Consider the following 25,540-nt stretch of genomic DNA (forward strand, 5'->3'; position numbering starts at 1 on the left):
TAAACTGTAATAACGAATCAAATGAAGTAACCTTAAACTTCAATATAAATGCTGGAAGAAAAAAAAAAAATCAATGGAACTAGCTTGTGTTCTCAGAATTATTCTGCAATAAGTGTCATCAGGAAGTTACAGTGAGTTAAGATTTTTCTCCTAAAAACGACACACAGCCCATGCATTACAATTTCTTAGCTTTTATTGAATACTTTTTTCTTTTTAAACAAAACCCTTTCTACAAAATAGCTCACCTCAAAAAATGGACAGCTTTAGATAAATGTTTTGTCTCAAATGCAATATAGACTACATTTGAGAAAGGAAGAGAAAGGTTTACTTCATTAGTACAAATACAAGAATTTCTAGAGTTTCAAAAGAATACTATCCCACAAAACGCATAAAAAAAATAAATTCACATGCACCTTCGCCATCAGGTCAGTCTGAATGTTGAACAACAATATGTAGGGGGAAAAAATGTTAAGAATTCTGAATCCAGGAACTGGAAGAAAGTCAGGAGCACATGACTTAGTCGAGTTCTGCATCAACACTGTGTAGTCTGCCTTCCTTAGGGTTGACCCCAGTCTTATCATATAATAAGACTTCTGTAGCAAGTACTTCTCTTTCAGAATAGCACTGCATTTCAAACAAATAATGATTAACACATGTTTAGAGGCTTAGCCAAGATTCAAGACAAGGCAGCACCTCAGGTTACATTGCCAGGGAACTTAACAGGTACCCACCAGGAAGTTAAGATATCAAAAGTGCAACTCTCATTAATGCGATCATTCTCTTCATAAAACAAGGCAGATCAATATCTAAGTTAGGAACCTGTACACTGACACGTGACATAAGTTTACTCAGTATTTCCTGCTAAAGGAGGACTCCAAATTGTTCAGGTTCCTTCCAGAAACGTAGATTTTATTGCTGAGCACACTGTGTTTCAGACGTTGGCTTAGAAGATACATACAACGTTGTATATTTTTTCTTTTGTGTTTTCTTCTCAGTTGTGATTTTATTTTCTTTCTTATCTTCTTTTTCTGTAGTTTCAAATCTGGATTCAGCTGTTAACCTACAGGCAAAGCAACCATTCTAAATACATATTTAGTTAATAAAAAACAGGGCTAAAATAAGAGTTTTAAGCAAAATCAACAAGCCAACTGGCATACAAGACCACCCATATGCAAAGACAGAGCAAGCAGTGTTTAAGAATGAGACTAAAATAAAGTGTTTTCATATTGGTCCTATTCACATTTCATCACTTAAAATATAGCCTTCCCCTGCACCCTGCTCCCCCCCGCCATTTGCTGAAATGTTTGGTAAACAAGGTTACTGAATGTGTTAACTACTTGGGACCAGCCTTTAAAAAAAGTGACTGTGCCATGCACATAAGGGTGATCAAGCCCACAAAAGCACAACTCCAAGTGAAAAGTCCCAGCAACATAATACAACCATGATGAAATAAAGCATTTTTCTTGAATACCACCAAAGGACGGACTACACTTAAAGCAATATACTAGTTTCCAACCTGGTTCTCCACTACTACTGCCTTAAGATAAAGGCCTGAATATCTGAAAAGTTGTTGTTGGAAAAAAAAATTCATTTTCAGGCTCTAAATTACATCATTTGTCCACTGACATGTGCAGTTCTGCTGTGAACGTAAATGGGAATACAACTGCCACATTGCTGTTAAAGAGATAACTTCGAACCAAGATTTAGGCATCTGAGCACAATCAAATGTTTTGATTATTTAAGAATTACTTAATAAATGTGCAAGTGTGTCATTAGAACAAATTAAATAGTGGTATTATTTAGTGATTATTACCAAATCACCCACAACCAGTTGACTGTTACACATGATTACTTCCACAGCAAACCAAATTATGGAAAGTGAAGTTCCAAGTTAAACATAGCCTTACATACCAACACAAATTCTATACTGATTCAGCACCACATCTGTTAAAGCAATTCTGTAGTGATCTTGTGGATTTCTAGTGGTCTCAAGAGCCTCCAGTGAGCAACCCACAACAATCAACAGCTGCTTTCAATCCTGGGTTTCCAAACAAGAATAGCTGCTACCCAGTTGTTAGAGATTAATTTGCAATATAGAGAGATACAGCTGAAAATGAGGACTATGAAAGGAGCTGTAACAATGAGAATGTTCACATGAGAAACGTATTGTTTCACAAAAGTAAAAACAACTATTAGAATTTGTTATCTGAATAGAGAAAAATCATATTTTTATGCTTCAAATGCACACTGAAGTGTTTATGCAAGTCACCATAAAGTAAGCTAACTTTGTCAGACTAGAACTATGTTAATAGACACCTAAAGTAATTTATCAGAGGACTGACACTAACTTATGAAGGTAAAAATGAATGAGCCATTTAATGTCTAAGCTACACTTTTAAGATAGCTACAGCTTTTATCTGGAACAGCAATAGATTGCCATAATTTGCTTCACTTAGGAAAACCTTAATTTATGGCCATGAGGTATTCAGAAGTGCCTGAAGATTCGAATAATTGAGCTTTAATGTGACAATGAACAGACAGTCCAAACAAATTTTTCCTCTTTCATTCTTAGCATCTTACAGTTAGCCTGCAAATGCTTCAGGACTGATTATATTATGGCCTACAAGTTGTTGAACCATGCTTGCATTACCATGCTGAATTAAATTTTTTCGAAAAATACACATTTTACTAGTGTGTAATAGATCATGTCTCCAGGCTGCTACATGTAACAAGAAAAAGAATAAATGAATCAGTTAACAGATTCCAAAGTTAATGGCTGAGCATCATGTTCTGAAATTGTCTCATGGAGTTCAAAAATCAGCCAGTCCCTTTCTTAATTCTTTTCTACCAACCTTCCTGATAACGAAGGAGTTGCAGAGACCAAGTGTTACAAATTAACTGCAACCTCCATTCCCCATCCCTTCCTGTGCCAGTTAGTGAGGAGGAGGTAGAAGTTGGGAATGAAGGAGTAGAGTTGAGCCTGGGAAGAAGGGTTGGGGGGTAGGGGCAAGGTGGTTTTCTTTTTCTCGTTGTTCCACTATTTTTAATTGACAATGAGTTAATCTTCCCCAAGTCAAGCCTGTTTTGCCTATTCGATCCCTCTCTTTATCTCAACCCACAAGCTTTTTCCATCTTATTTTCTGCCCCATCCTGTTGAAGAGGGGCAGTGATAGCAGCTGGGTGGGCATCTGGCAGCAAGCCAAAGTTAACCCACCACAGCCCTCATACCAAGCCAGTTCACAGACCACCCCTTACCAGCATTGTCATATTTCACTAAGTGTTAGCACAGGGAAATGGATGGATCAGAAAGAAGAGACAACAGTTAAACACTTCCACTGAAAAAAAAAAAGCAAGCTTGTGAAAATATGACAAAATTCTGTCAAGCTTTTGACTTTGTAGACCCCCAAACCAAAATGTAATGGGGGTTCTTTACACCCATTTAAGGAAGATCAACTAGTTCCATCAGATGGAGCTTTACTCCCTGAAGATGAATGCCATGCCTAAAACACCAAAGAGAGTATTAGTTATCCAGATCTCCTGCTGAGGCAAATGGCTATAGGCATTTGAACAAAGTCCAGATGAGGTAGATTTGGTACACAGAATCTAACTAAATAATTTAAGAGAGCAAATAAGCTCTTAGGCACACAAGCCCTTCTTTAGATCAAACTAAAACAAACTCAAATCTAAATGAAAATTAAGTTGGGCAGCAAGGGCTGGAATTTGCTGTTTCAATTTCAGAAGTGAAGAACAGCATTTCAATAAAGTTTATCTTTTTATTGACCAGTTGGCCTAACAAAAGATACCACTACATAAAGCCTTTGCATTGCCTGAATTACAATAGTAATTAATAACTTAGATAGTTAAATCTTTAGTCTCAGCTAGTATATTCTGAACACTCACATACCATAACCAAATCAGTACCATCACCTAATAAAGTATTCCAATGTTTACTTGCTTTAAACTTTCGTAAGTATACACACATGTGCTGCAGATATGTAAACATGCTATTAGTTCAAAGTTACCTAGCTTTACCTTGCTAAATCACATCAGCAAGCAAGACTTTTCAAACAAGGAGGTTTGTCACCCATCTAAGTACATACAGATCACTTCTGACCACTACTTCTTTGCCTCCTAAGCTAACAAAGCTTTACAAACACCATTTTTTAGAAATTGAGTTTGCAGTCCTTTCACAGTTACTATGGCTCTCTTTACTGCCACATTTCATGGACCAATAATGACAAAGCTAGACTAATTATTTCACAAAAGCTACTCCAGTTACAAAAATAACCCCCAATGACCACAATAGCCTTTTCAGCCGGAGAATCTCATTTTACTTAGCACAAGGTGAAACACTGACAACTATCCACCATGCACATGCCAATTATTTTTATCTCCTCCAAATTCTCCATTTTCAGGTCCACATTCCTACTCAAGTTGACAATTTGTGCCTTTGCATTTAGCTGTATTCCTACGTAGGGTTTGGCCACATACATCACAGAACTGTCCAGAGATTCTTTTAGTGTTTATAAATCTAACCTCTCAAACAATCAGATTTTATCATGACTTCCTATTTCATAATAAGTCATAACAGATCAGGGTTATGAAAATCCTCAGTGGTATCTTAACAACATTAATTAGGGATTTAATAGTTCATAAACACAGTCAGAAACACAAACAGAACCTTATGCCTGGATTTGCCTTTTACAGGTTCGTAGCACCACTGAAAACAACTTAAAAGCTTACATGGAGTTTCGTGGCGTTTTTTTTAGTTGTTGGGTTGTTGGTTTTTATTTTTTAAAATCTACTGATTTATGTTTTGTTCCTTATTTGAAACAACAACGATGGGTGCAAGATTAGAAGCCTCCCTCTGAACGATGACTTCATCTTCCTCTTCCACTTTTTCCAGTCACTCTGCTTTCAAACATCAACTTCATAAAATAATTTCCTCTCCTCACCCCCTCTCTGGTAGGTTTACCCCTTCACAGTTCACACACTGTTTCCAATAAATTCCTTTTGGAAGACCCCATATCTTCCTTCCCAAAGAAATATGAGGAAATAAGTTAAACAATTCACATGCAGGTTACATGCTGTCTGTTCTCCTTTATGTGTACAGAACACTGTCAAAACACAATACCATCACTAAATTATCCAATCTTTCCTCTCAACGTTCACCACCCACATTTGACCTCCCTGGTCTTTCCTTCTCAGGAACCATCCCTGCATACTTTGACATAGCTACTTAAACTACTATTTCTGCCATATTCTTTCCAGACTGTTTCAGAACATTGTACTGTTTGGTTACTTTAAATCTGTTAATCGCAACCAACACAACCTTGAATAATTTATCTGAGAGTCAAAACATCATCCAGGTACTTCTGAATGCCATTAGTTTTGGATATACTATACAGATTTCCATGTGTTAGGCCTTCCTCCATCTTTGAAGCTGCTATCATTCTAAATTCAATAAACTATTTTTACTAGCAGACATTAGCAAGTTTTAAGCTCAAAACACCTAGACTATCCCAGATTTTTTCTTCTCCCCCCAACTACTCAAACGTGTTCATGAAGATTATGAGTATGAACAGAATACAAAGCATCAGTTGGGAAAAAAAAACCTGCATTCATTTACCAAGATAAAAAAGTTGGAGCTAATTTCTGTTCTAACTTACTTTACTATCTATCAAAAAGTAACTTAAATTCTAAGTTCAGGAGAAAAACTTGATCATAGTTTAGCAGTTGTGTTTCTAGTCATCATGCATCCAGATTATGGAGGTCAGTTGTCTGACAACACAAATAGCATAATTAATTGTCTATTCTTTTGTACAATGCAAGTTCTGTTAACCCAATTCAGGTTAATAATTACTTAATTTAGATAATTTTTAGGCTTTTAGCTAAATCTGAAAGTTGATGAGGGCTGAAATTAGGTATGAAACTGAAGCACAATACCTACTGCTTTTGTTACTTTGGTATGTAACACAGGTGTGTGGCAGCTTTGACGGGAGCAAGAAAACTGCTATTTCTGAAGCTAGAGCAAACCAAGTGAGCTGTGATGCTATCTGCCCACCTTAAACATTTTCCAGTACTAGGAAAGTTATTTCAAAGATTGTTACAGTTTCAAGAGTCTTTTTCATTAGTCATCATCTTAGTCTTTCTAAAAGGTATTGAGGGGTTCAACGTAGGCAGTCGGAGCTGAGGAATTACACTGCATGCAACACTGAGGAAATAGATAAAGAAGTGGATAGCATAGTTCATGCAGCGAAAGAAAAGAGATGCAGGTCTGTGCTGATTGCCTTGACCATAGACAGAAGCTGACACTGACCTGGGCGCAGCTGAAGTCAAGGAATTATTTCCACTTCTGCTATACGAAGTAAAGGCATCATGATTCTCATCTTTAGTTTTAACTCTCTTTCTTTCTCTTTCAGGTTCAACTAATTTTTGCATTGCTTGAAGAGCTACATTTATTGGTGGTGCTTCAAGAGCATGTTTTTTTGGAGAAGCATCGCTTGGCTCAAAGTTCTTGGAATTCATCTTTGTTTCTTCCTTACTTGGCAATTGAGCAAGAACAGCTTCTTTTATTGAAGTATTTTTGCTGTCTAAGTTTTCAGAAGTAGAGTCCACAGGAATCTTCTCCCTCTTCTTTTTAATTTTGGTGCCTTTAAGTAATTCTAGGAATAAAAGAATATGCTTTTTTGTACACAAGTGAAGCTGGAGTTAACTTGTCCACCAACATTTTCATATTAAAACTAATAAAGAACATATCACATGACTAAAGACCTTGGAATAATTCTTAACAGACAACTAACATCCCTTAAAGAATGTCCCTTCACATAATCTGTTATCAGCAAGTAAGCATTGCAATAGAAGTTCGCTTAAAAAAGAAGAAAAAAAACCCAACAAAAAAACCCCACAACTTTCTCCCCATCCACTCTACCTTTTTACCAAGGCTTTTAATTAGATGCTTTGAACAACATGAGTATGCTAAATTGTTTTATTTCAATTTTGGAGACTGCTGAGGTAAGCTTCCACAACAAAGATTTTAAAATTAAATCCTTTGGGTATGCGCAAGTACCAAAACCAATTTAACCATCTGGTTCCCCATTCATCTTCCTCCACAGGCTACAGCTCCCTTGTTTCTGCACATACCCAGGTATATCAGCTGTTTTTCAGGGGGGCCTCTGCTGTCAAAACTTAATCCATACTGACTTGAGCTACTAAACAGTTTTTCCTCTAAATGCTTTGCCCTTATTACAAAGCTCATCAGCTGCCTACATTCAGAAAGCTGATACTTCTCATCAACAGAGAGATATTATGAAAAACACCTCCTAAGAATTTGTTCCCACCTACTTCACTATGGTTATCTAGCTATACTCTGTAAGGCCCCTAAACGCTGTAATTTGTACTCTTCAGCCTTCTGAAATTAGTGTTAGTATACATGTTGAGGTAAGGTTGCTGAGCAAGGTAGGGCTTTACTATTTCAGTTCAGCAGTTTTTGGACTAGGTTATCACCAAAAAGGCAGCCATTTAAACATTAGTTTACACCTGGAACTAACCCCATGTCTTCCTGTTTAATGTCATGCAACTTGTGAAGGCTAAGACGACCAGATTTTTCCTTGCCCCCCCGCCCCAAAAAGTAGTATTTACCTTCAGGTTCATATTTCATTTTCAGCTCATCCAGCATAACTCGCAAGTTCATATTCTCACTCTGACAAGCTTGCAAATGCCTCTCATTTGTGAAGAGTTTCCTTTCAACTTCCAGAACCCTTTGGCTCTCATACAGAGCTTTCATCCTCTGCAAGGATAGTTCATTTTTCAAGGTTTCAGTTTCCTTGCTGGGGCGGGAGAAGAGTTATACAGTCACTCAGACTTGGTTTCTTTCCACCTCCTCTCAGTAAAAGAGCAGATAAAGTCAACTAAGCTTTCAGTGATTACACATAAAATTTGTATTTATACACTAGTAAGAAATGAAAGAGACCTCTTCCAGTACAATATAAGTTCTCACTTCAACTTGACATAGAGCAGCGAGTTTAGTTACCAGAGATAGAATGCTTGTTAAAACAAAGCTGTATGCTGAACAAGGCACACACACATCCGTAACTGGCAAGAAACCTTCCCTGACCTACAAATTTGCTATTACATTGGGGTTTTCTAGCCTATGTATAAATTAATATGGCTATTTCTATAACTGACAATACAAGCTTTACACAAAGGTGTTACTCTAAGCAACCAACACAAAAATAATTATGTTAATACTCAGTGCATGTCCTTGCCTCTGTTTCAGAGACCATTAACTTCCACATCATAATCATTATCCACATCACTGAATCACCATTCCTCAGCGATCCTAAGGTACTCCGATCATGCCAGTTTCTCATAATAGCAACAGCAGTGAGGTGACAGACTTCTCAGGAATTCCTGCACCAGACTATTTGTGTTGCCTCCTGCAGGCAACACTTTCATCTGACAGCTTAAAAACAGTTCTGAGGCCAAACACTATGAAATTTCTAACTAGCAGATATGGAAGTCACTAGCCAAAGAACACAACTAAATAGTCCAATAAGGCATTTCAAGTGTTATTATCTGACTCCTAGAAGAGAAATAAATTTATACAGCCTATAGACTTTAAGAAGCTTCATACAGTCCCCTTACAGGTTAATTTTTAATGATTTTTTTTTTAAGTTCTAAATTATCTTGTATCTAGGAACATAACAACATTTCTAGGAGAAAACAACAATATAAAATATTTCTGCTGCTATCTTTTGCAACAATAAGTAACATGACAAACAAAACAACTCTCAGTCATATAACAAAGACAGGATTGTTCCACAGCATTAGAAAATGTGACAATGAGCATATTTCCACATACAGTTAATGGAATATATACTGTATTGGGTTTGTGCGGCAAGGTTTTGGTAGCAGAGGGGGTTACAGGGGTGGCTTCTGTGAGAAGCTGCTGGAAGCTTCCCCTGTGTCCAACAAAGCCAATACCAGGCAGCTCCAAGACAGACCCACCACCAGCCAAGGCTGAGCCCACCAACAGTGGTAGTGCCTCTGCGATAACAGATTTAAGAGGAGGAAAAAAGTTGCAGCACGCACAGAAACAGCAGCTGGGGAGAGGAATGAGAACATGTAAGAGAAACAACCCTGCAGACACCAAGGTCAGTGAAGGAGGGGGAGGAGATGCTCCAGGCGCTGGAGCAGAGATTCCCCTCCAGCCCATGGGGAAGACCCTGGTGAGGCAGGCTGTACCCCTGCAGCCCAGGGAGGTCCATGGGGGAGCAGATCTCCACCTGCAGCCCAGGGAGGTCCATGCTGGAGCAGGTATGTTCCGTGGGAAGCCCACACTGGAACAGGCTCCTGGCAGGACCTGCGGATCTGTGAAGAGAGGAGCCCACGAGCAGGTTTTCTGGCAGGACTTGTGACCCCATGAGGGACCCATGCTGGAGCAGTGTGCTCCTGAAGGACTGCACACAGTGGGAAGGACCCATGCTGGAGCAGTTCGTGAAGGACTGTCTCCCATGGGAGGGACCCCACGCTGGAGCAGAGGAGAAGTGCAAGGAGTCCTGCCCCTGAAGAGGATGAAGTGGTAGAGACAACTGACCGTAAACCCCATTCTCCATCCCCCTAGGCCGCTGTAGGGTTAGGTAGAGAATCCGGGAGTAAAGCTGTACCCAGGATGAAAGCAGGGTAGAGGGAAGGTGTTCTGAGATTTGGTTTTATTTCTCATTACCCTGCTCTGGTTGATTGGCAATAAGTTAAGTTAATTTTCCCCAAGTTGAGTCTGTTTTGCCTGTGATGGTACTTGGTTGAGTGATCTCTCCTGTCCTTATCTTGACCCATGAGCCCTTTGTTATGTTTTCTCTACCCTGTCCAGCTGAGGTGCAGGGGAGTGATCGAACAGCTTTGGTGGGCACCTGACATCCAGTCAGGGTCAACCCACCACACATACAAACAGTAACAAAAAAAAGAAAAATAAAAGAAAGTAGATAGACGATAAACCAGACTACAACCAACTTCTAGGCCTCAGACCATTAAATGCTTACTTTGAGTTGTCAAGTTTCATTTGCAGTAAATCCGCATAGTAACCATCTTCAGACTCTCCTCCTTTTGAGCTACTACTACCTCTGGATTCTTCCATATTCTCATATAAAGTCTGATAAAGAAAACATGTCAGGTTGTCAAATAGTGACCTTTCAGAAGCACATTAGCTTAGTCCTTAGGTGAAATTTTCCATGCATTTCTATGGAGAAGCTTCATTGTAGAGGCATTTAAACATACAAGAGAGCTCAGTTGCTCTGAGTACTTCCTCATTTGTTATAGATGTCAAATAGCACTGAAACTGACAGTTCTCTCTCATTCATTGAAACAAAAAAAAAAAGCAAGTTCTCAACTCCAGAAGGTTTTCAAATAGCAATGCAGAACAGTTATTTTAGTTTCACTTGAAAACACAGGATATTTAGTTAACCCAGAAAGAATTTGTTTCAGCCTTTATTTCTAGGATTCAGCAGCTGGACCCCAAAGGAATACAAGCCATGTTAATCAGTAGTCAAAATCTCAAGATCAATTACATCTTTTAGATTAGGAAGTTGGTTCATAGTAAAGATGCCATAAATGCAGTAAACTTTCTATAAAATACATCAGTAGCATGTGACATTCTGGGTTTTTTGTTGTGTTTTTTCTGAACAAGCAACACTCAGATTTAATACTGTCACACAGATCTCATAGGCTTCTGTCAGTCACTGACTACAGGTAGTTTTGATGGTTATTTAAATCAATCATTTAATTTCATGACACTACTTATTTATGGCATAGAGACAAAAATAAATACTGATCAAGCTTATACATGACAAAACTAGTAAAGCAATCAAGCTGTCTCAATTGCTTACTAAAATGGGTTAAGCCTAGCTTTATGCCACTTTGGTTAAATGCAGAATAGAGGATGCTATCCTGGAAGCATAATCCTAATGCATAAGCTAATACACCCAAGTTTACATTCCAAAGCTGTGATAAGAAAAGGCTAAACAAGTCCACAAGTAAGAAAGGCTACAGTTTTTCACTCTGTAGACACACAAAAAAACATCAGTGACATTACAACAGTGCATACAGGTGTTCTCATGTATTTTTCACCTTCCCAAAATATTGACAAGATATTATCAAGTTGCATAAAAGGACTGAAGAAATTGTTTTACAAGGATGATTAAGCAATTCAGTTTTTCTAGAAAAGAGCATGCTTCAACTGCAAAGTTAGGATATATTAAGGAAATAAATATCCAAGCAATCCAATATAGCTGAGACTAAAAAGCAATAAAGCCCAAGTACACACAGGAAAAATGTGAAAGGCTTATGTCTTCCAAGAGAAAAAAACAAAACAAAAAACAACAGATGTCATAGCGCAGTGACCTTTGACCAAGTAATTTAATTTAAACACTACAGGCAACTATGAAAAAATATGAATGTGCTACACACAGGAACCCAGAAGAGATTGTTTCTCCAAACCGAGGCTTGGGTGGTGCAGAATTTTCTGCTTCTCTCAACTTCACAGGTATATGTTCTCCAGCTATAAAATGGAACTTTGATCAAGTAAGGATATGAGTAGCCTTTGGATCCCTTTTCAATTCCAAGCACGGACTTCAGATTGTTTTCATAATTCTTATTATCATGTTTTAGCTTCTGATTATGACTTTTCCACTTAATTACAGACCACATACCTTAAATTTTTCTAGCTGCCTCACTTTCATAAGAAGATCTTCTATCTCACCATTCTTTTGTTCTAACATTGACTGTAAACGTTCCAGCTGCTCAAATTCTGCCTGAGAGCCTTTCATCTGTAGCAGTGTAGCCATTTGTAGCTAGAAAAAAAAAATAAATAAAAAAATCTTTACAACAAATACTGTTTTAAGTGACTGAAAATCTCAGCCTCTTACCCAGAGCAGTTTGGGTACTCAAGCCTTGTAATTCTAATCGTGAATATTAGAAGTGCGCTGGATGCTTAAACTCAGTAGGCTTCACAATTATCACCATAGGTTGACACTAAAAATCTTTAGGACAGCTTAAAACTTACTGAACAGAGTAGTCCTGAGGTGCCATATCTTTCTCTGTATTGACTAAGGAACCTATAAATATACTGTTAAGGACACACACCATATTTCATATTCAAACACTAAACACTAAGTCAGCTAGAACCAAACTACAGTCCAGGCTTGTTTATCAGAGCTAAAATGAATCTATCGAGAACTTAACACTTAGGAAAAAACACTCTAGCTCATCAACAAGTTTAAAACCTCATTTTTTGCAGTTCTGATTCTGAGGTATAGATAACACTAAGTTTGCCTTCTGTAATATTAATCCAACAATTTCAGCTGCTTCTACTACTTCTGTGGAATGCATCCCTTCAAGCAAAGGAAACACCCTTTGCCACTACAAAAGGCAAAGTTTATCAAAGAAAAATCTTGCACTTATAGAAGATTTTTCTGATGCTGTTAACATAATAATATCATAGTATGACAGCTTTAACATATTCAGTTAAGTGATACATCAGACATTTAAACAACTGGAGAACCAATATGCAATGCAGTAATGGAAAGACTTAACAGGGTGTTAGTGATAACTGTAGCATTTTTACCAGCCTGGTCATTATGGGTAAGGTAACACTACAGGACACCTGGAAAAATCACAGGGAAAGAATCAACGGAAACAAATAAGACTACAGATTAACAGAGAAAGGTAAAGAAGAGCTTTTACCCTACAGAATCTCCTATGTCAAGTAAAGGATATTCATGATTCTGTACACAAAATAGAGCTAAAGAAAGATTCAATCATGTCTTCCTCATAGCTTCTACAGGACGTAAGGGAGGCAAAATTTTAACCCCTACTGGCTGACTAAAACTACCCTTACATTTTCCAGGCACGTAGACACCTAACCTTTTCCCCCTTCACTTAAAAGCCCACTTGCTAACTGTCAGAATTGCAAACTACAGTTTATCTACATAAAAAACAAAGAACAGAAATATTAAGTAACTGGAAGGGATACTGTGGGCTGTGGAAAATACATCAGACATGGTAAAACTTTCACAGGAGTACTGCTTACATTCTGTTCAGGAGTCAGATCTTCAGAAGTCATCGGTAAATACCAATATTAGTATTGGAAAAAATTTTATAGGGACAAATGAGTACAAATTGAAATTCCAAGTTAAAACATTAAGTATCAGAATAAGGTTACCAATTTGCCTCAGTTTTTGGTGAAAATCTTCAGTGTTAGGAATGTTTCTTATACCATTCAATCAGTATGACTGACTTAACCTCACATTACAAGGGGAAAATTTCTGAAGAAACTGATCCTATTCAACCATTTTACTCAAATCTGTAGCTCTCGGGGTCAGATTTCAGTAAAAGAGCATTCCTTTCCTGCGTTAGTAGTTCTTTTCTTGTCCTTTAAGAATGTTGTTTCAATTACTGTCAACCTACTTCTCCACAAAAGCTAGGTAACAGAAACCTGTATCTTCAGCATTACTAATTATCATCACTCTTGATGTTTAAGCACTTTCGTCAAACTGCACAAATAATCAAAATGAAAGGATCCACTCGTGTGTTGGAAAATCAGAAGACCAACATGAAAACAATTGGCAGTTTTGCAGCATCCCCTTTACATTACCTTGTAAATCAGCTTCTGTTAACTAGTTCTCAACAGTATTAACCAACAGGCTCCCATACTATGAACTGTAGTCTAAATTAAATAGTTATGACAAAAGTTATCATACAATGGTTTGGGTTGGAAGGGACCTTAAATATCATCCAGTTCCAACCCCCTTGCCACAGGCAGGGACACCTTCCACTAGACCAGGTTGCCCAAAGCCCCATCCAACCTGACCTTGAACATCCCCCCCCCCCCCCCCCCCCCAGGGATGGGGCATCCACAACCTCTCTGGGCAACCTGTTCCAGTGCCTCACCACTCTCACAGTAAAGAACTGCCTTACATCTAATTTTTTACCCTCTTGCAATTTAATGCCATTACTCCTTGTCCTATCACTACAAGCCCTTGTAAGAAGTCTCTCTCTGGCTGTCTTGTAGACCCCCTTTAGGTACTTAGGACTTATTCTTTCACTAAAGATACAGAAAAGCAAGAAAAATATGGACAAACATAAAAACATGAAAGCAACCCAGAGGAGAAGAAAAACAGTGTGATCAGAGGACAGAGTACTGCCCTTTTCTTTACATTCATTCCTGACAACCACAGTTAATACACAAATAAATGATTCATGTAGTATGAGAATTAGCTAAGAAAAGACAAAGCAATTGTCAGGACAAACTGAATACTAGTTTGACCAACAGGAGTTGTGTTTTACTTTTAACCATTTAACAACTACTGCCAAAGTAAGCAAATTTAGTGCCTTCAGTATAACTTGTAGTTCTAGTATAAAGTAGTAGCACTAGAAAAATGCTGATGTACCGTAAAAGTCAAATAACATAAGGACATCTCATTTGTTTTTTCTCCCATTCCCCTCCCCCCCGACTACTATATCATATTTTAAAGATAATCAAATCCCCTAGCCTGTGTACTAATGCATTGTCTTATCAGACCCCAAGGAAACCCTGGAGTATTACAGTAATGGTCATACCTTCATTCTTTGCAATTGTTCTCTAGTGAATGCATGCTGTTTTTGTAGTGACTGATATTTTATTTTCACACTGATCAGCTGTCGTTCCATTTCTGCCCTACGGTCCTCCACCTACAGAACATTGTTAACAATTATTATGAAAATTAAAACGCTTGTTGTCACTCGGATGATGAGTTTTACAAGAAGTTGCCTAGCAATTGATGTTGCTTCTGCAAATACTGCTTTTCCAGCAACAGTACTTGAAAATACACACTATTGTCATTATCTCTGGGATAAAAGTGAGTAGACAGTGCTGTAGCAGCCGAAGCCCAATCAGTAAAGTGCAACAGATTTTTCTTTTGATATCAAAATAAAGTAATATTTTATGTGCTTCAGTGTTGCTATAGAATAGTTTTGTCCATTTGCATCAGAATATTAAAAAAAACACAATTGTGTACCAATGTAACCCATTCCCCAGCCATTGTCAGAAAACAAAGTAACTTCCTATGCATTTAACAGCAGCTGAACTCTTACTCAAAGTAATTCAAAAACCCTCCCAAATGCTCAAACATCCAGCCATTTTCAGCACATGTTCAAAAGACAGTTTTTACCAGCATCTTTTAACATTTCACATATCATCTTCTGCATTAAAGAAGGCTTACCAGCTGAACAAAACTACTTAGAGCTAAGAGCTGCAGATAGAACTGTAATGAACTCTCCATCCCATCTTCTATCTTGATAGCCAGGTAACTTTAAGTGATTGCATTAAGTTCACTAACTCCTCAACTTCAGAGTGCGCATAATGTTAGTTTTCCATAGGTCAGTTCCTAGACAGTACAACACTGAAGTAGTATTTGAGGAATAGAGATTGATGGTGGCCAGATCAGGTACAGATACCCTAATATTTTCCATGCAATATAAGAAATAAAACTTAGGAAATATTTCTTCTCTCCTCTGTATATTCTCAGGTATCTGTGGCATAATTGTACCTCAGCAAAGAGAGAATTGCCTTTACTTGTAGGGTCCAAAGATTGTTGCACTGCATGATCCAGCTGAACCTGAAGCTCCTGATTAGCTTCACGAGCTTTCTAGATTAAAGCAAAGAGGATATTAGTCACTTAAGCATCTCATGTACTGCATATATGAATTTAATCAGGTAGTTTTACCTCTTTCATTTCCTATGCCTTTAGCACAGATTATACTGTACTGCAGTACTTAACTGCGCATATAGTTCTAGTCAGTAGGAGAATTTTGTTTCACTAAAAGGCTTAATATCGTACTTATTCTTCAGGACAACAGCACAGCTAAAACCTTTAAAGGAAAACTTTTATGTTTATCAACTGGATTAACGGTATTGAAACTATTAGCCTTGCTGTGTTATTTAGTCACCAATCTTACACTCCCCAGTACAAAATTTTCCAAAGCATTCAGCAGGAAGTTGAAATAAAAGTGAGAATTATATCAGTGACCTGCGAGAAGGTCCTGTTAAGAGGCAGAATACTGCAGTGCAAAGGATCTCCATACACACCCTTCCACAAAAGAATGCCCATATAAAGAGTATTTAGCATTTGTCCCCTTCTGCCTTATCTTTTTCCCCTCCCTCATCAGAACTTCTCTCAAAACTCCTCATATTTCACCAAAAAGCTTGCACCACAACTTGTGGAATACAGGGCTTATCTACCACTGTTGAATAAAATAAAGAGAATACCTCTAACGCATTAGAGTAAGAAACAACTTCTTTTTCCCTCTCTTCTTTTTCTCCCTGTAGACGCTCCAGCTGGTTACGTAAATTACTGTTTATGAGTTCTAGTTGTTCTTTACTGTACTGCAGTTCATTCAGCTTTTCTTCAACATTGGCCTAAACAACAAAAAAAAAAATATCAAGGATGAAATAACCAGTTTTTAAAACAATTTGAAGAAAAGCAGGCCCAAGTGAACCAGATTTGTTAGTAGTTATTACTTCCAATACAAAATATTATCTTGAAGAGGTCATATTAATGTCTAGTTAGTACAGCTATTATCTTTTTTCTGTGCATATTGCCTTAATATTAAGCCAGTCATAAGGCAGCAGTGTACAGAAAGCATCTAAAAATGAAATGAGCAAAAGCACAGAATTTTATCTTCAACGAGTCTATATTCCTGATAATTAAGTAATAGTCACACACCTTCACGCTTTCTAGTTCAGTGAGTTCTATCTGAAGATTGAGCATTTCTGAAGACATGGTCTCATGTACACGTTCAGACATCATATGTAGTTCTTCTGATTTGGCAGCAATTATTTCCTTCTGATGATCCACTTTGTGTCTTAATTGTTTTTCTGAGAGTCGGGTTTCATCTAGTTCTGCTTTTAGGTTCTCCAACTTAAAGACAGTTGAGAAGTAAATAGTACCATTTTATAACAAATTCTTGAAGAGAACAATACTTTTGACTCTGTTCTAATTACAGAAGATGCCTTAGAAATACAACTTAAGAGTAAACTTCTTAAAATAGGCTTTGAAATTTAATATAATTCACAATCTAACTACATAGTTGTTTCTTAAAAACCAACCAAACAAGCTCCTACACATTGTAACTATTTACTAGATTTGTTCTGGTAGCAAGTGTGCAATTAGGAGTTAAATACATACTCTTTAAAATGCTATTAGCAACATTTTAGCTGTATATTAGTTGCCAAACCTTGTTTTTAAGGTCACTGATTTCTTGTCCATACACTCTGGCAAGCTGTTCTTTCTGTTTATCCAGCTGCATGTTTTGCTGTTGCTTAAGGGAATCACATTCAAAACTCAAGCTTTCCAACATTCGATTCTTGAGTTCAATTTCTCTCTGAAGAGAGTATTTCTCTTGTTCAAATTTCTGGAAAAAACAACATACTAATAAATCTAGATGTAATATTCATAAGTGTTTGGGGAACAATGTACTAAATATACGCCCAGATCCAAGACACTAAATGCCTAAAACTTGAAGCTCATTCAACACTTTGCTGAAGCCCCAATTAAGAAACTGATATACCCGTGTTTTGAAAAACAAATAAATAAAAAAAACACCAAACTGCTCTGAAATGTTATGACTTATTTGATTATGTAATATCCTCTTCTTCATGGAAGCTATATATTGCTTTGCAGCCAACATGAAGGGTGTGGGCATCTTTTCTGCAAGTGTAACAAAGAAATTTAGTGAGAGCTTACATGTCCTTTCTACCAAAATGGAACCAGATTATGTTAAAAAAATGTTACAGTCCATTAAGTATTCCCCTACTGCAGAACAGCTGGGTTCAATGTTTGGTAAAGACATCTGAATTGTCTACTGTTTTGTAATAAATCCCATGAAGCCTTCCAGACTGAAGAATGACTTTTTAATCACCTTCCCTCTACACCTGACTCTATATATTTGCTAATTACAAAAGGCAGCTTCATTTTACACTTCCACTCAGCTAGCAATTAAGGAGAAGAAAAAAAATTTTAAAAAAACCAGGAGAGTCTTAAAAGCAGATGTAGTAAATAGCAAAACCAAACCAGCCAAAAGATGCAGGATTTTCTTTTTTTTTTTTTTTTTTTTCCTCAACAACGTAACTCTTAAAACACAAACCAGAATTTAAAAAAAGGAACATAAAACTAAAAGCTGTCAGGTATGAAATTGACCTCTATGGCCTACACGCCAGCTTATCAAGGACAGTCTCAGCTCTCAAATATACAGGACAAGAATTGTAACTCAAAAGATAAAGACAGTGCACGGAAAAGGTTTGTGAATGCACTACTGGCCAGACCCAAGAAAGGCAAAAATCTAGCATGATATGTCTACACAGACTTTTACAGAAGCATACAGAAATTTTTCTGAAAGACTTTTGTGCCTACTGTTAAAACTTACACTTGTGTTCACAGTAATTGCTTTGGCTCTCAGATTCCAAGTTAGAGAACCACAGATTCAAAAACTCAAAAGAATCTGTTGGATAACCACAGTTCCCACACAGCATGTTATTCTACTGTATGAACGCACACAACTCTTTCTCTCTGCCCTTGGAAAATAAGTCACTATTGGTCTAGTTCACACAAGCTTAGCTCATAACTTTGCTCCAGCCTGTAAGATAAGATTACAACCTATGGATGCAGCTTCACAACACAGTAACTACCATGTCAGGTTGTCTGCTGAAATGGATGATCCTGCTCTGCTTTCCTTATCGCTTTGTGCTTTCCAGCTGCCTCTCTTGCACTAAGCTTACTACCAGCAAACTGATCAAAGTAAGTTACTAGGATTCATTCAGAATAGCAGGGTGCTACAACTCTCCAGCTGGTAAAAAAAAACCAAAAAACCCCCCCACAAACAAAACCCCCCAAAACTACAATAAAGCCACAAGCATTTCAACCCTATCACAAGAGAAGGGATGGATGCACAGCCAGAAACAGACTAAAGGAAGACAAATGGTATATCTGAAGCACAGGCTGACTGAAAACAAACAAACATGAAAATTAAAGTGTTTATGAAAAGTGGAAGATTTTCCTAACTAGAATTTTCTTGCGTGATTCCTAAGGAAACGGGTTGATTAAACCCGTATTTCAACACTACACTACTCTCTTTCCTGCGCTGTAAAGAACTACTACTAAATTCAGAATCCCTTGGTATTTCACTACATAAGAAATCAATTTTACTGTTCTGCTGCTAGCATTCTTTTTACAGATTTAAGTGATACAAAGATTGCAGAGACAGCATAACATGAATGAATTGCTAAACATAGCCAAAACACATGCTCTAAAACATGTTTACTTTACCACCTAGTATTCATTTTACATTAAAGACAATTAATCCTACATGGTACTGAACACTTGATGCATAATTAGCTATGAAACCCTGTCCCATTTAGATAAAATCATGCTCAGTATCTTACAGCAGAGATATAAAGCCCCCTCTACAAATATTTAAACTAAAAGCATTTATTAAAATTAATCTAGACTCTAAAACACATTAAAACACCTGTGACATTGAGAAATAGTTAAAATAAAACAAAGTTCTTGGCTGCCTTTTTTTTTTTTCATTCAAAGTTTAAAACATTACCTCCATCTTCTCAGTCAATTCACGGCGTGTTTGATCCAACTGATTTTGAACTTCACTTTGGGATTCCAATAAATGCAACCCATATTGTGCTGCCTTTCTTCGCTCATTCTCTGCTTCCTTGAGTTGGTGTCTAAGACTTAAAATGGTCTCAGTCTCCATTTTTCTTCCTTTTGTTACTTCAACATTGCAAATACAAAATGATTAAAAAATATTGCAATAAGTTACACTAGTTAATCTGAAAAAAGTTATTAAATTTCTTTTCTTAAAGAGGATACAAGGGTATATTTTTGCATTAATACAAGACACAAAAAAAGATAGCTCACAAACAAACAGTCCTGTAAACAGTAAAATAATAGCTCTTCTTCCATAAATTTAGTTAACATCTTATTTCTGACTATGTCTTAAGTAATAGCATGCAGCAAAACAGCTACTGTGTACTCAGTCCGGTTTCCTAGCATACTAGAACCAGACTTAATCTAGTATATAGCTATCTTGCCATATGTGAGAGAAGGCTAGGAAATAACCTTATAAAAACACTTTTATGCATATGGCTGACAACACTTTCTGTGGTATTGTAAATAAAGCCACACTACATATAGCATTACTTTTGTACACAAATAACAAGATTCATGTAGACAGCTGTATTAGCAGGATAGTTTACTCCTAATAACATTGTGTGGAATATGGAAACAGATAGAGGTAACGAAGGAAAGAGTCAAAAATAGAAATCCAGTTAAAATAAATAAATAAAAATCTCTGTGTTAAAATTTCATGTAAGTGCTTAATGGAATCTTTCATGACTGTTTTCCACTTTAAACTTTAGTCACTGCAGGTAACCTATTTGTTAATAACCATCGCCTTGTGACATGTTTTCAAAGACTCATCCATTTCTACCTTCATATCATAACAGAAGACACAAAGGTGAATTCTGCAAAATGTTTTGTTTGTTTGGGTTTATTTTGACTAACATTTTAAAAAATAAAAATCAAGTCAAACTAACACCATAAGCCTGTATAACTGCTTGCTCCCAAATCTACCACTGCAAAAATACCCTATTAAGGCAAAAATTGCTAAGCAACTCAGGCTTCTCAACAACAATAGCCAAGAGTTCTCTCAGAAAGTATGCAGGAACAATGATATACAAATACAAAAACCCCTGTGTAGTTGATTTTTCAAAGCCAGGGTTCATAATTTTTATGTAGTTTCAAGATTAAACTAATTATTCATTTAAGGTCCCATTCTGTGCTTTTTCTTTTTAGATAAACAATTTAGTTGCCATTTCTTACTGGCACATATATTATCCTTATGAAAGTTAGCAAGATGCTGGTCTTCAGAGCAAATTTCACAGCTCAACACAGGAGAGTAATTTTAAGAGTCATTATTGTAATGTAATGCCTTCATTTTTTTTTTTCTAACTTTTATTCAACTAGGAGTTACCCAGCTTCCTATAAAAGAAAAAAATAACTTTACCATGCAAAAGTACATCATGCCAAAACTGTAATAATTCCTTTCAGAGGTATGAGATAGAAATTATCAAATTCTGTTTTTCACATTTTCCATCACTTGTTGTTATTCAAGTTTAACACATACAGACAGACTTCAGCCAGCCAGGCTCTGAAACCAGTTTTTCACATCTAACTATTGCAATGCCTGAAATACTAGTTTTGCACACTTAATGCTAAAATAAGCCAGTGAAAGACAGGAATTTTACATACCTGTAACTAAGAATCAACAATATTATTACTGGAGCAAGGACACGTACACTGTGTACAATTTAATAATAAAATGTTTAACACTAAGATGTAGCAATACAAGCATACAGGCAACCACTCCTAGCATGCGTTTGCATTAGTAAAGGTGATGAATTAAACCTTATTAACTTCATAAACAGATTTTTTAAAAAAACACTTTATTTTCTGATCAAACAGTATGGAGGCAACATAGCAATTTGATTCACCTAGCTTACTAAACTAAGTTTGAGTAATATTTTTAACTCACCTTCAGAAGTCCATTTAAGTCTTTCATGACCTTATTCTCGTACTTCACCTTTAAAAGACAAGAAAAAAAAAAACACGGAAAAAACCCCAAACCAAACAACAGTTGTCTAGTCTGGATGAGTATAAGCTGCCATTATAGCACAGTCCTTCATAGCAGTCCTTTTCTAAAAAGGCTTAACGCCTGTGGCTGTCTCATGAAAATGCAGATCACAAGCTAAAACCCCATAGAAATGCAAATCTTATTGAAACCTCAGTTGAGGCAGCTGTCAGGTAATTTAGAAACAGCCAGATCAGGCAATGTTGCCAAAGGATAGATGCTCTGCAATTGGCCTCTAGGGCAAGTAAACAGGCTACACCCAGGGTCACCTTCTTCTAGCACACATATAATTTTTAAGGGTTGTTCGGGGATTTTTGCCTTGCTCCCTCCTACTTCTTCAGTCTCTTTTGCATGCTCTCCTCCAGTTTCACATACAAGATCTTTGAGATCTTAATAAATCATTTACTGGATCATATAAGAAAGATCTTAGGCTTTCCTTTAATTTTATAGTTAATGTACAGAGGAAAAGAAATAGGTTTCCTATTCACATGTTCCTTGCTGACTATTGCAGAAAAGAGCAAGTACGCCTTTCAGAGCACAAAATTCCTCAACTTTTCATTGTCAATCTTGGATGAAGTTAACCAGACAAGTCCAGGTAGCTTTGTTCATAAATCTGTATTGTTATATAGGGAAGTAATTGCCTGCAATTAAATATTATACATGAGGTTAAGTAAACTACCCAGAAAATAATGTTTTAAGATAAATAGGTAGTAAGGTGAACAGGTAGAAGGGGAGATAATAGAAATCAGTCTCCATTTATTCTACCAAGAGGTACAAGAGAGTTACTCACTTTTGGCTAATTACCTTCAAACATTTTATGATGGATTCTATACCGAGGGCTCCAGACCTTAATTATTCAACCGTTTAAGTACTCCTTGAAAAAAATAACAGGGTAGGAGATAAAAAGGCACTCTCCAGGCATGCAAACTTTCTTCTCCCACTGTATAACTGTTCTTCTAGTTAAACTGGTATTCCCAAGGGTCACACGTAACAGCCGTCTACGTTCTGATCTATTCAGAAGCACCTACATTAGCGATCAGTTTTCTGATCACTAATGTAATTAGCAACACAGTTCCTCTCCCTTAAGCCAGGTATTCCCCTTACAACTTAATACAGTTACTTAAACAAGTCCCTTTCTTTACCCTCCAGTGGCACACTCCAGCCTGAACATTTTCAGGACTATATTCACCTAAGAACGTGTTTTGTGCAAGAAGTATTATGAAAGAAAAAAAAACAAAAGCCAAACTACAGGCTGATCCTTCAGTCACTACGAAGCACTCGGCAAGCCAGCAACTGGTTCCCTACCACTTCGCTTCGCCCCGTGGGCCCCGTCCTTCACCCCGGGACAGGACCTGACCCCTCCACCGCCTTCTCCGCCTGCTGCTCCCACACCTTCCCGATCCACGGCAAACCGCCACCGGCCAGCGCCTGGCCCCAGCGCCGGGCTCTCCACGGGACTCTCCTCAACACCTTCGGCACTCGCAGGGGCCAGGACCGTCAGGCGGGCCTGTTCCCCGCAGGACCCCCGCCTCCCGTACTGTATATAACCCTAACGGGCAAACAGGGCCGGGGGGGGGGGGAGAGGCCTCCCTCCCTACTTCGCTTGACGCAGCATCTCCGGGGACCGCAGGAAAGAAAACAGCCTTTCCCGCTGGAAGCCACAGGGGAAAGCGCTGGCAGGGCAAGGGCCCGAAGGCCACACAGTCCCAAACGCTGCAGCACGAAAGGAGGGGAGGGAGACAGGAGCTCTCCTCCGCCCTCCCCGACCCCTCGGCCCCACAGCCCCGCCGCCTGACAGGGCCCTTCTGCGGACAAGGACCAAAGAGGCAGCAGCAGCCCCGCAGAGAGGAAAGCCGCCCCCCCCCCCCGCGCAGCTCACTCCCCCCCCCTCAGCGCGCTACCTCGGCCCAGCGGCCGCCCCACACAGCCACCGCTCCCGCAGTTCAAACTCGCCTCCGCGGCGCCGCCCCAACTCTCGCGAGAACTGCCGCCGCCCGCCTCCGCCTCCTCCTCTCCCCCCCCCCCGCTCCTTTTCCTCCCGCTCATCGCCACCTCGTCGCGCGCGTGCGCGGTGCCGCCAGCCCGCGGAGTAGAACAGCGCATGGGCTTAGGCGCGAGTGTCGCACCTGGGCGGGAAGCCGCCTGTGAGGAGAAGAGTGAGAGAAAGGGCGGGGTGGGGGGGGTGTCTTACTCCTCCCGTACCGTCTTAAAGAGCAGTTTGCTCCTTTAAGACCGGTATGGTACGGAGTTGGTACGCAGGTGGTGCCAGCGTGGAAGGGTGTTTGCGCAGAGACTACGGGAAGTTCTCTGAAAAGAAAGGGAAGGCAATAAAGTTCGCAGCTCAGCTCTAGTTCTTCGGCCATACCTCGCCAGAACATAGGAGAGTGGCGGCGCGGCGGATATGGTTGGCTCCAGAGCCACAGGCAATGCCACCTCCCACAGAGAAAGCGCGCAGAGTAAGTGATGAGAGTCGAAGGCTACAGAGTGCTGCGCATTATCTAGGAAACCTGCAAAGGAGAGGGGCAGTCAGCTCCTCCCACGCAGTATTCTACAGGCCAGTTTTTGGTTTTGACAAGAGAATGCCATAAGTGTCTGGTTTATCCCACTACCCGCTTTCCTCATCAAGAAAATCCCCTTCCTCAGCAGGGACTGCTGAGGCTGCCTGCCCCTGAGGAAATGTCACTGTTTTATTCAAGCAAACCTTTCCTTTGATTCTGTGGCGCTTACTGTCCAAACTTAAACAGCTACACAGCAAGTTACAGTGCTTGTAGCATAGCTGTCAACTCAACTTCTAACTTCCTATTTTTCTCCTTAGCTTGCTTTAGTTTCTAGTCATCCTCACTTCCTGCACCAGGGAGGAGTCCCAGGGAGGGATTTCATAGTGTTAGATTGTCCAGAATTCATAGATTTCCTAAGCCAGTGAAGATCTGAATAATATCTGCAAAGAAGAGCAAAATTCATCAGCTGGAGCATTTCATCATGCAATTCTGATGGTTATCTGAGTCCAAGCACAGTTGTCTATGTAGAATTTTCTCTGCCGCAAAAGAAAACCCAAGTAATTTTTACATTTTAAGCTGTGGTTATATTTTAATCTGTTCTGCAAGATTCACATATTTTTGCACTTTCTCTAACCACGTCAGTGAGAATGGAAGGTTTATTCTCATATTTAATGTGACATACCTAACAAAAGCCGCTGCACAGAAACATACGGAAGCAAATTCTGCCTTTAAAGAAACATGCTTCAAGTAATGCAAGGTTAAATTCAAGCAACAGGCTGTAAGTAGATGCAAGGATAGCAATCCTATTTGGAGCAACCAGGACAGAAATAGATGTCTTAAGATAAAAGGGGCTTGGAAAATAAGTACATAATTTAAAATTCAACAGAGAAAGCCAATAAATGTACTACTACTATCAAAACTATACTACTTCTACTCATCTATCAAAATGTGAGTCTAGCTTTTGTCAATGGAAATGGGATTAGAAATTAAATACAGAATGCTCTAGGCAGGCAAGAATGCCAAGTTGATTACAACAGGGACAGGAAGCAAGAGAATCCTGTTCTAATCCTGATTCTGCTGCGTTCACCGTGTGATTAACCACTCCAAATACCCACAGCTAAACCCCCTTGTTTTAAAACAAGGATAACAATGACTTAGTTAACAAACCCATAATTCTCCTGACAGTTATATGAGTAGATCTTGGAAAAATATAAAATACATTGTAAACGTTAAGTATTAAACGTGATTACTCCACCAGATCAGTTATCTGCCATAGCATGCTAAATCATAAAAGTTAAAATACTTGCTGC

General features: G+C 38.5%; 1 protein-coding gene across 7 annotated transcripts; it reads right to left on the reverse strand.

Moving 5' to 3' along the window:
• Positions 1 to 77: 77 nt before the first annotated feature.
• On the reverse strand, positions 78 to 23,714 carry SPDL1 (spindle apparatus coiled-coil protein 1). Of its 7 annotated transcripts, XM_049829406.1 has the most exons (13): positions 23,634 to 23,709; positions 22,537 to 22,606; positions 21,637 to 21,684; positions 19,639 to 19,814; positions 17,269 to 17,445; positions 16,758 to 16,952; positions 16,301 to 16,450; positions 15,582 to 15,680; positions 14,614 to 14,724; positions 11,706 to 11,846; positions 10,041 to 10,150; positions 7,642 to 7,829; positions 1,069 to 6,665 (listed from the first exon to the last, which is right to left on the reverse strand). In XM_049829406.1, exons 4-13 carry the CDS (start codon positions 19,795 to 19,797, stop codon positions 6,115 to 6,117), a joined length of 1,881 nt encoding a protein of 626 aa, XP_049685363.1. In that variant the 5' UTR covers positions 19,798 to 19,814; positions 21,637 to 21,684; positions 22,537 to 22,606; positions 23,634 to 23,709; the 3' UTR covers positions 1,069 to 6,114. The 7 variants fall into 7 exon arrangements, with proteins under 7 accessions (XP_049685367.1, XP_049685366.1, XP_049685363.1 ...); XM_049829409.1 differs by lacking the exons at positions 22,537 to 22,606; positions 23,634 to 23,709 and adding an exon at positions 82 to 1,060 and having other exon boundaries at positions 6,320 to 6,665; positions 21,637 to 22,516; XM_049829408.1 differs by lacking the exon at positions 22,537 to 22,606 and having other exon boundaries at positions 23,634 to 23,714.
• Positions 23,715 to 25,540: the final 1,826 nt, after the last annotated feature.

Source organism: Accipiter gentilis, chromosome 26 (genome assembly GCF_929443795.1).
Source record: "Accipiter gentilis chromosome 26, bAccGen1.1, whole genome shotgun sequence".
Classification (NCBI taxonomy): Eukaryota; Metazoa; Chordata; class Aves; order Accipitriformes; family Accipitridae; genus Astur; species Astur gentilis.

What these genes read in the sequence shown, in the direction of transcription:
- SPDL1 (XM_049829408.1), bottom strand. Translation starts at nt 19,797, where the DNA reads ATGGAGACTGAGACCATTTTAAGTCTTAGACACCAACTCAAGGAAGCA. An exon ending in TCAGTGACCTTAAAAACAAG is followed by an intron (nt 16,953 to 17,268) that starts GTTTGGCAACTA and finishes ACTGTCTTTAAG; the next exon opens with TTGGAGAACCTAAAAGCAGA. An exon ending in GCAATTCTCTCTTTGCTGAG is followed by an intron (nt 14,725 to 15,581) that starts GTACAATTATGC and finishes AATGTTCTGTAG; the next exon opens with GTGGAGGACCGTAGGGCAGA.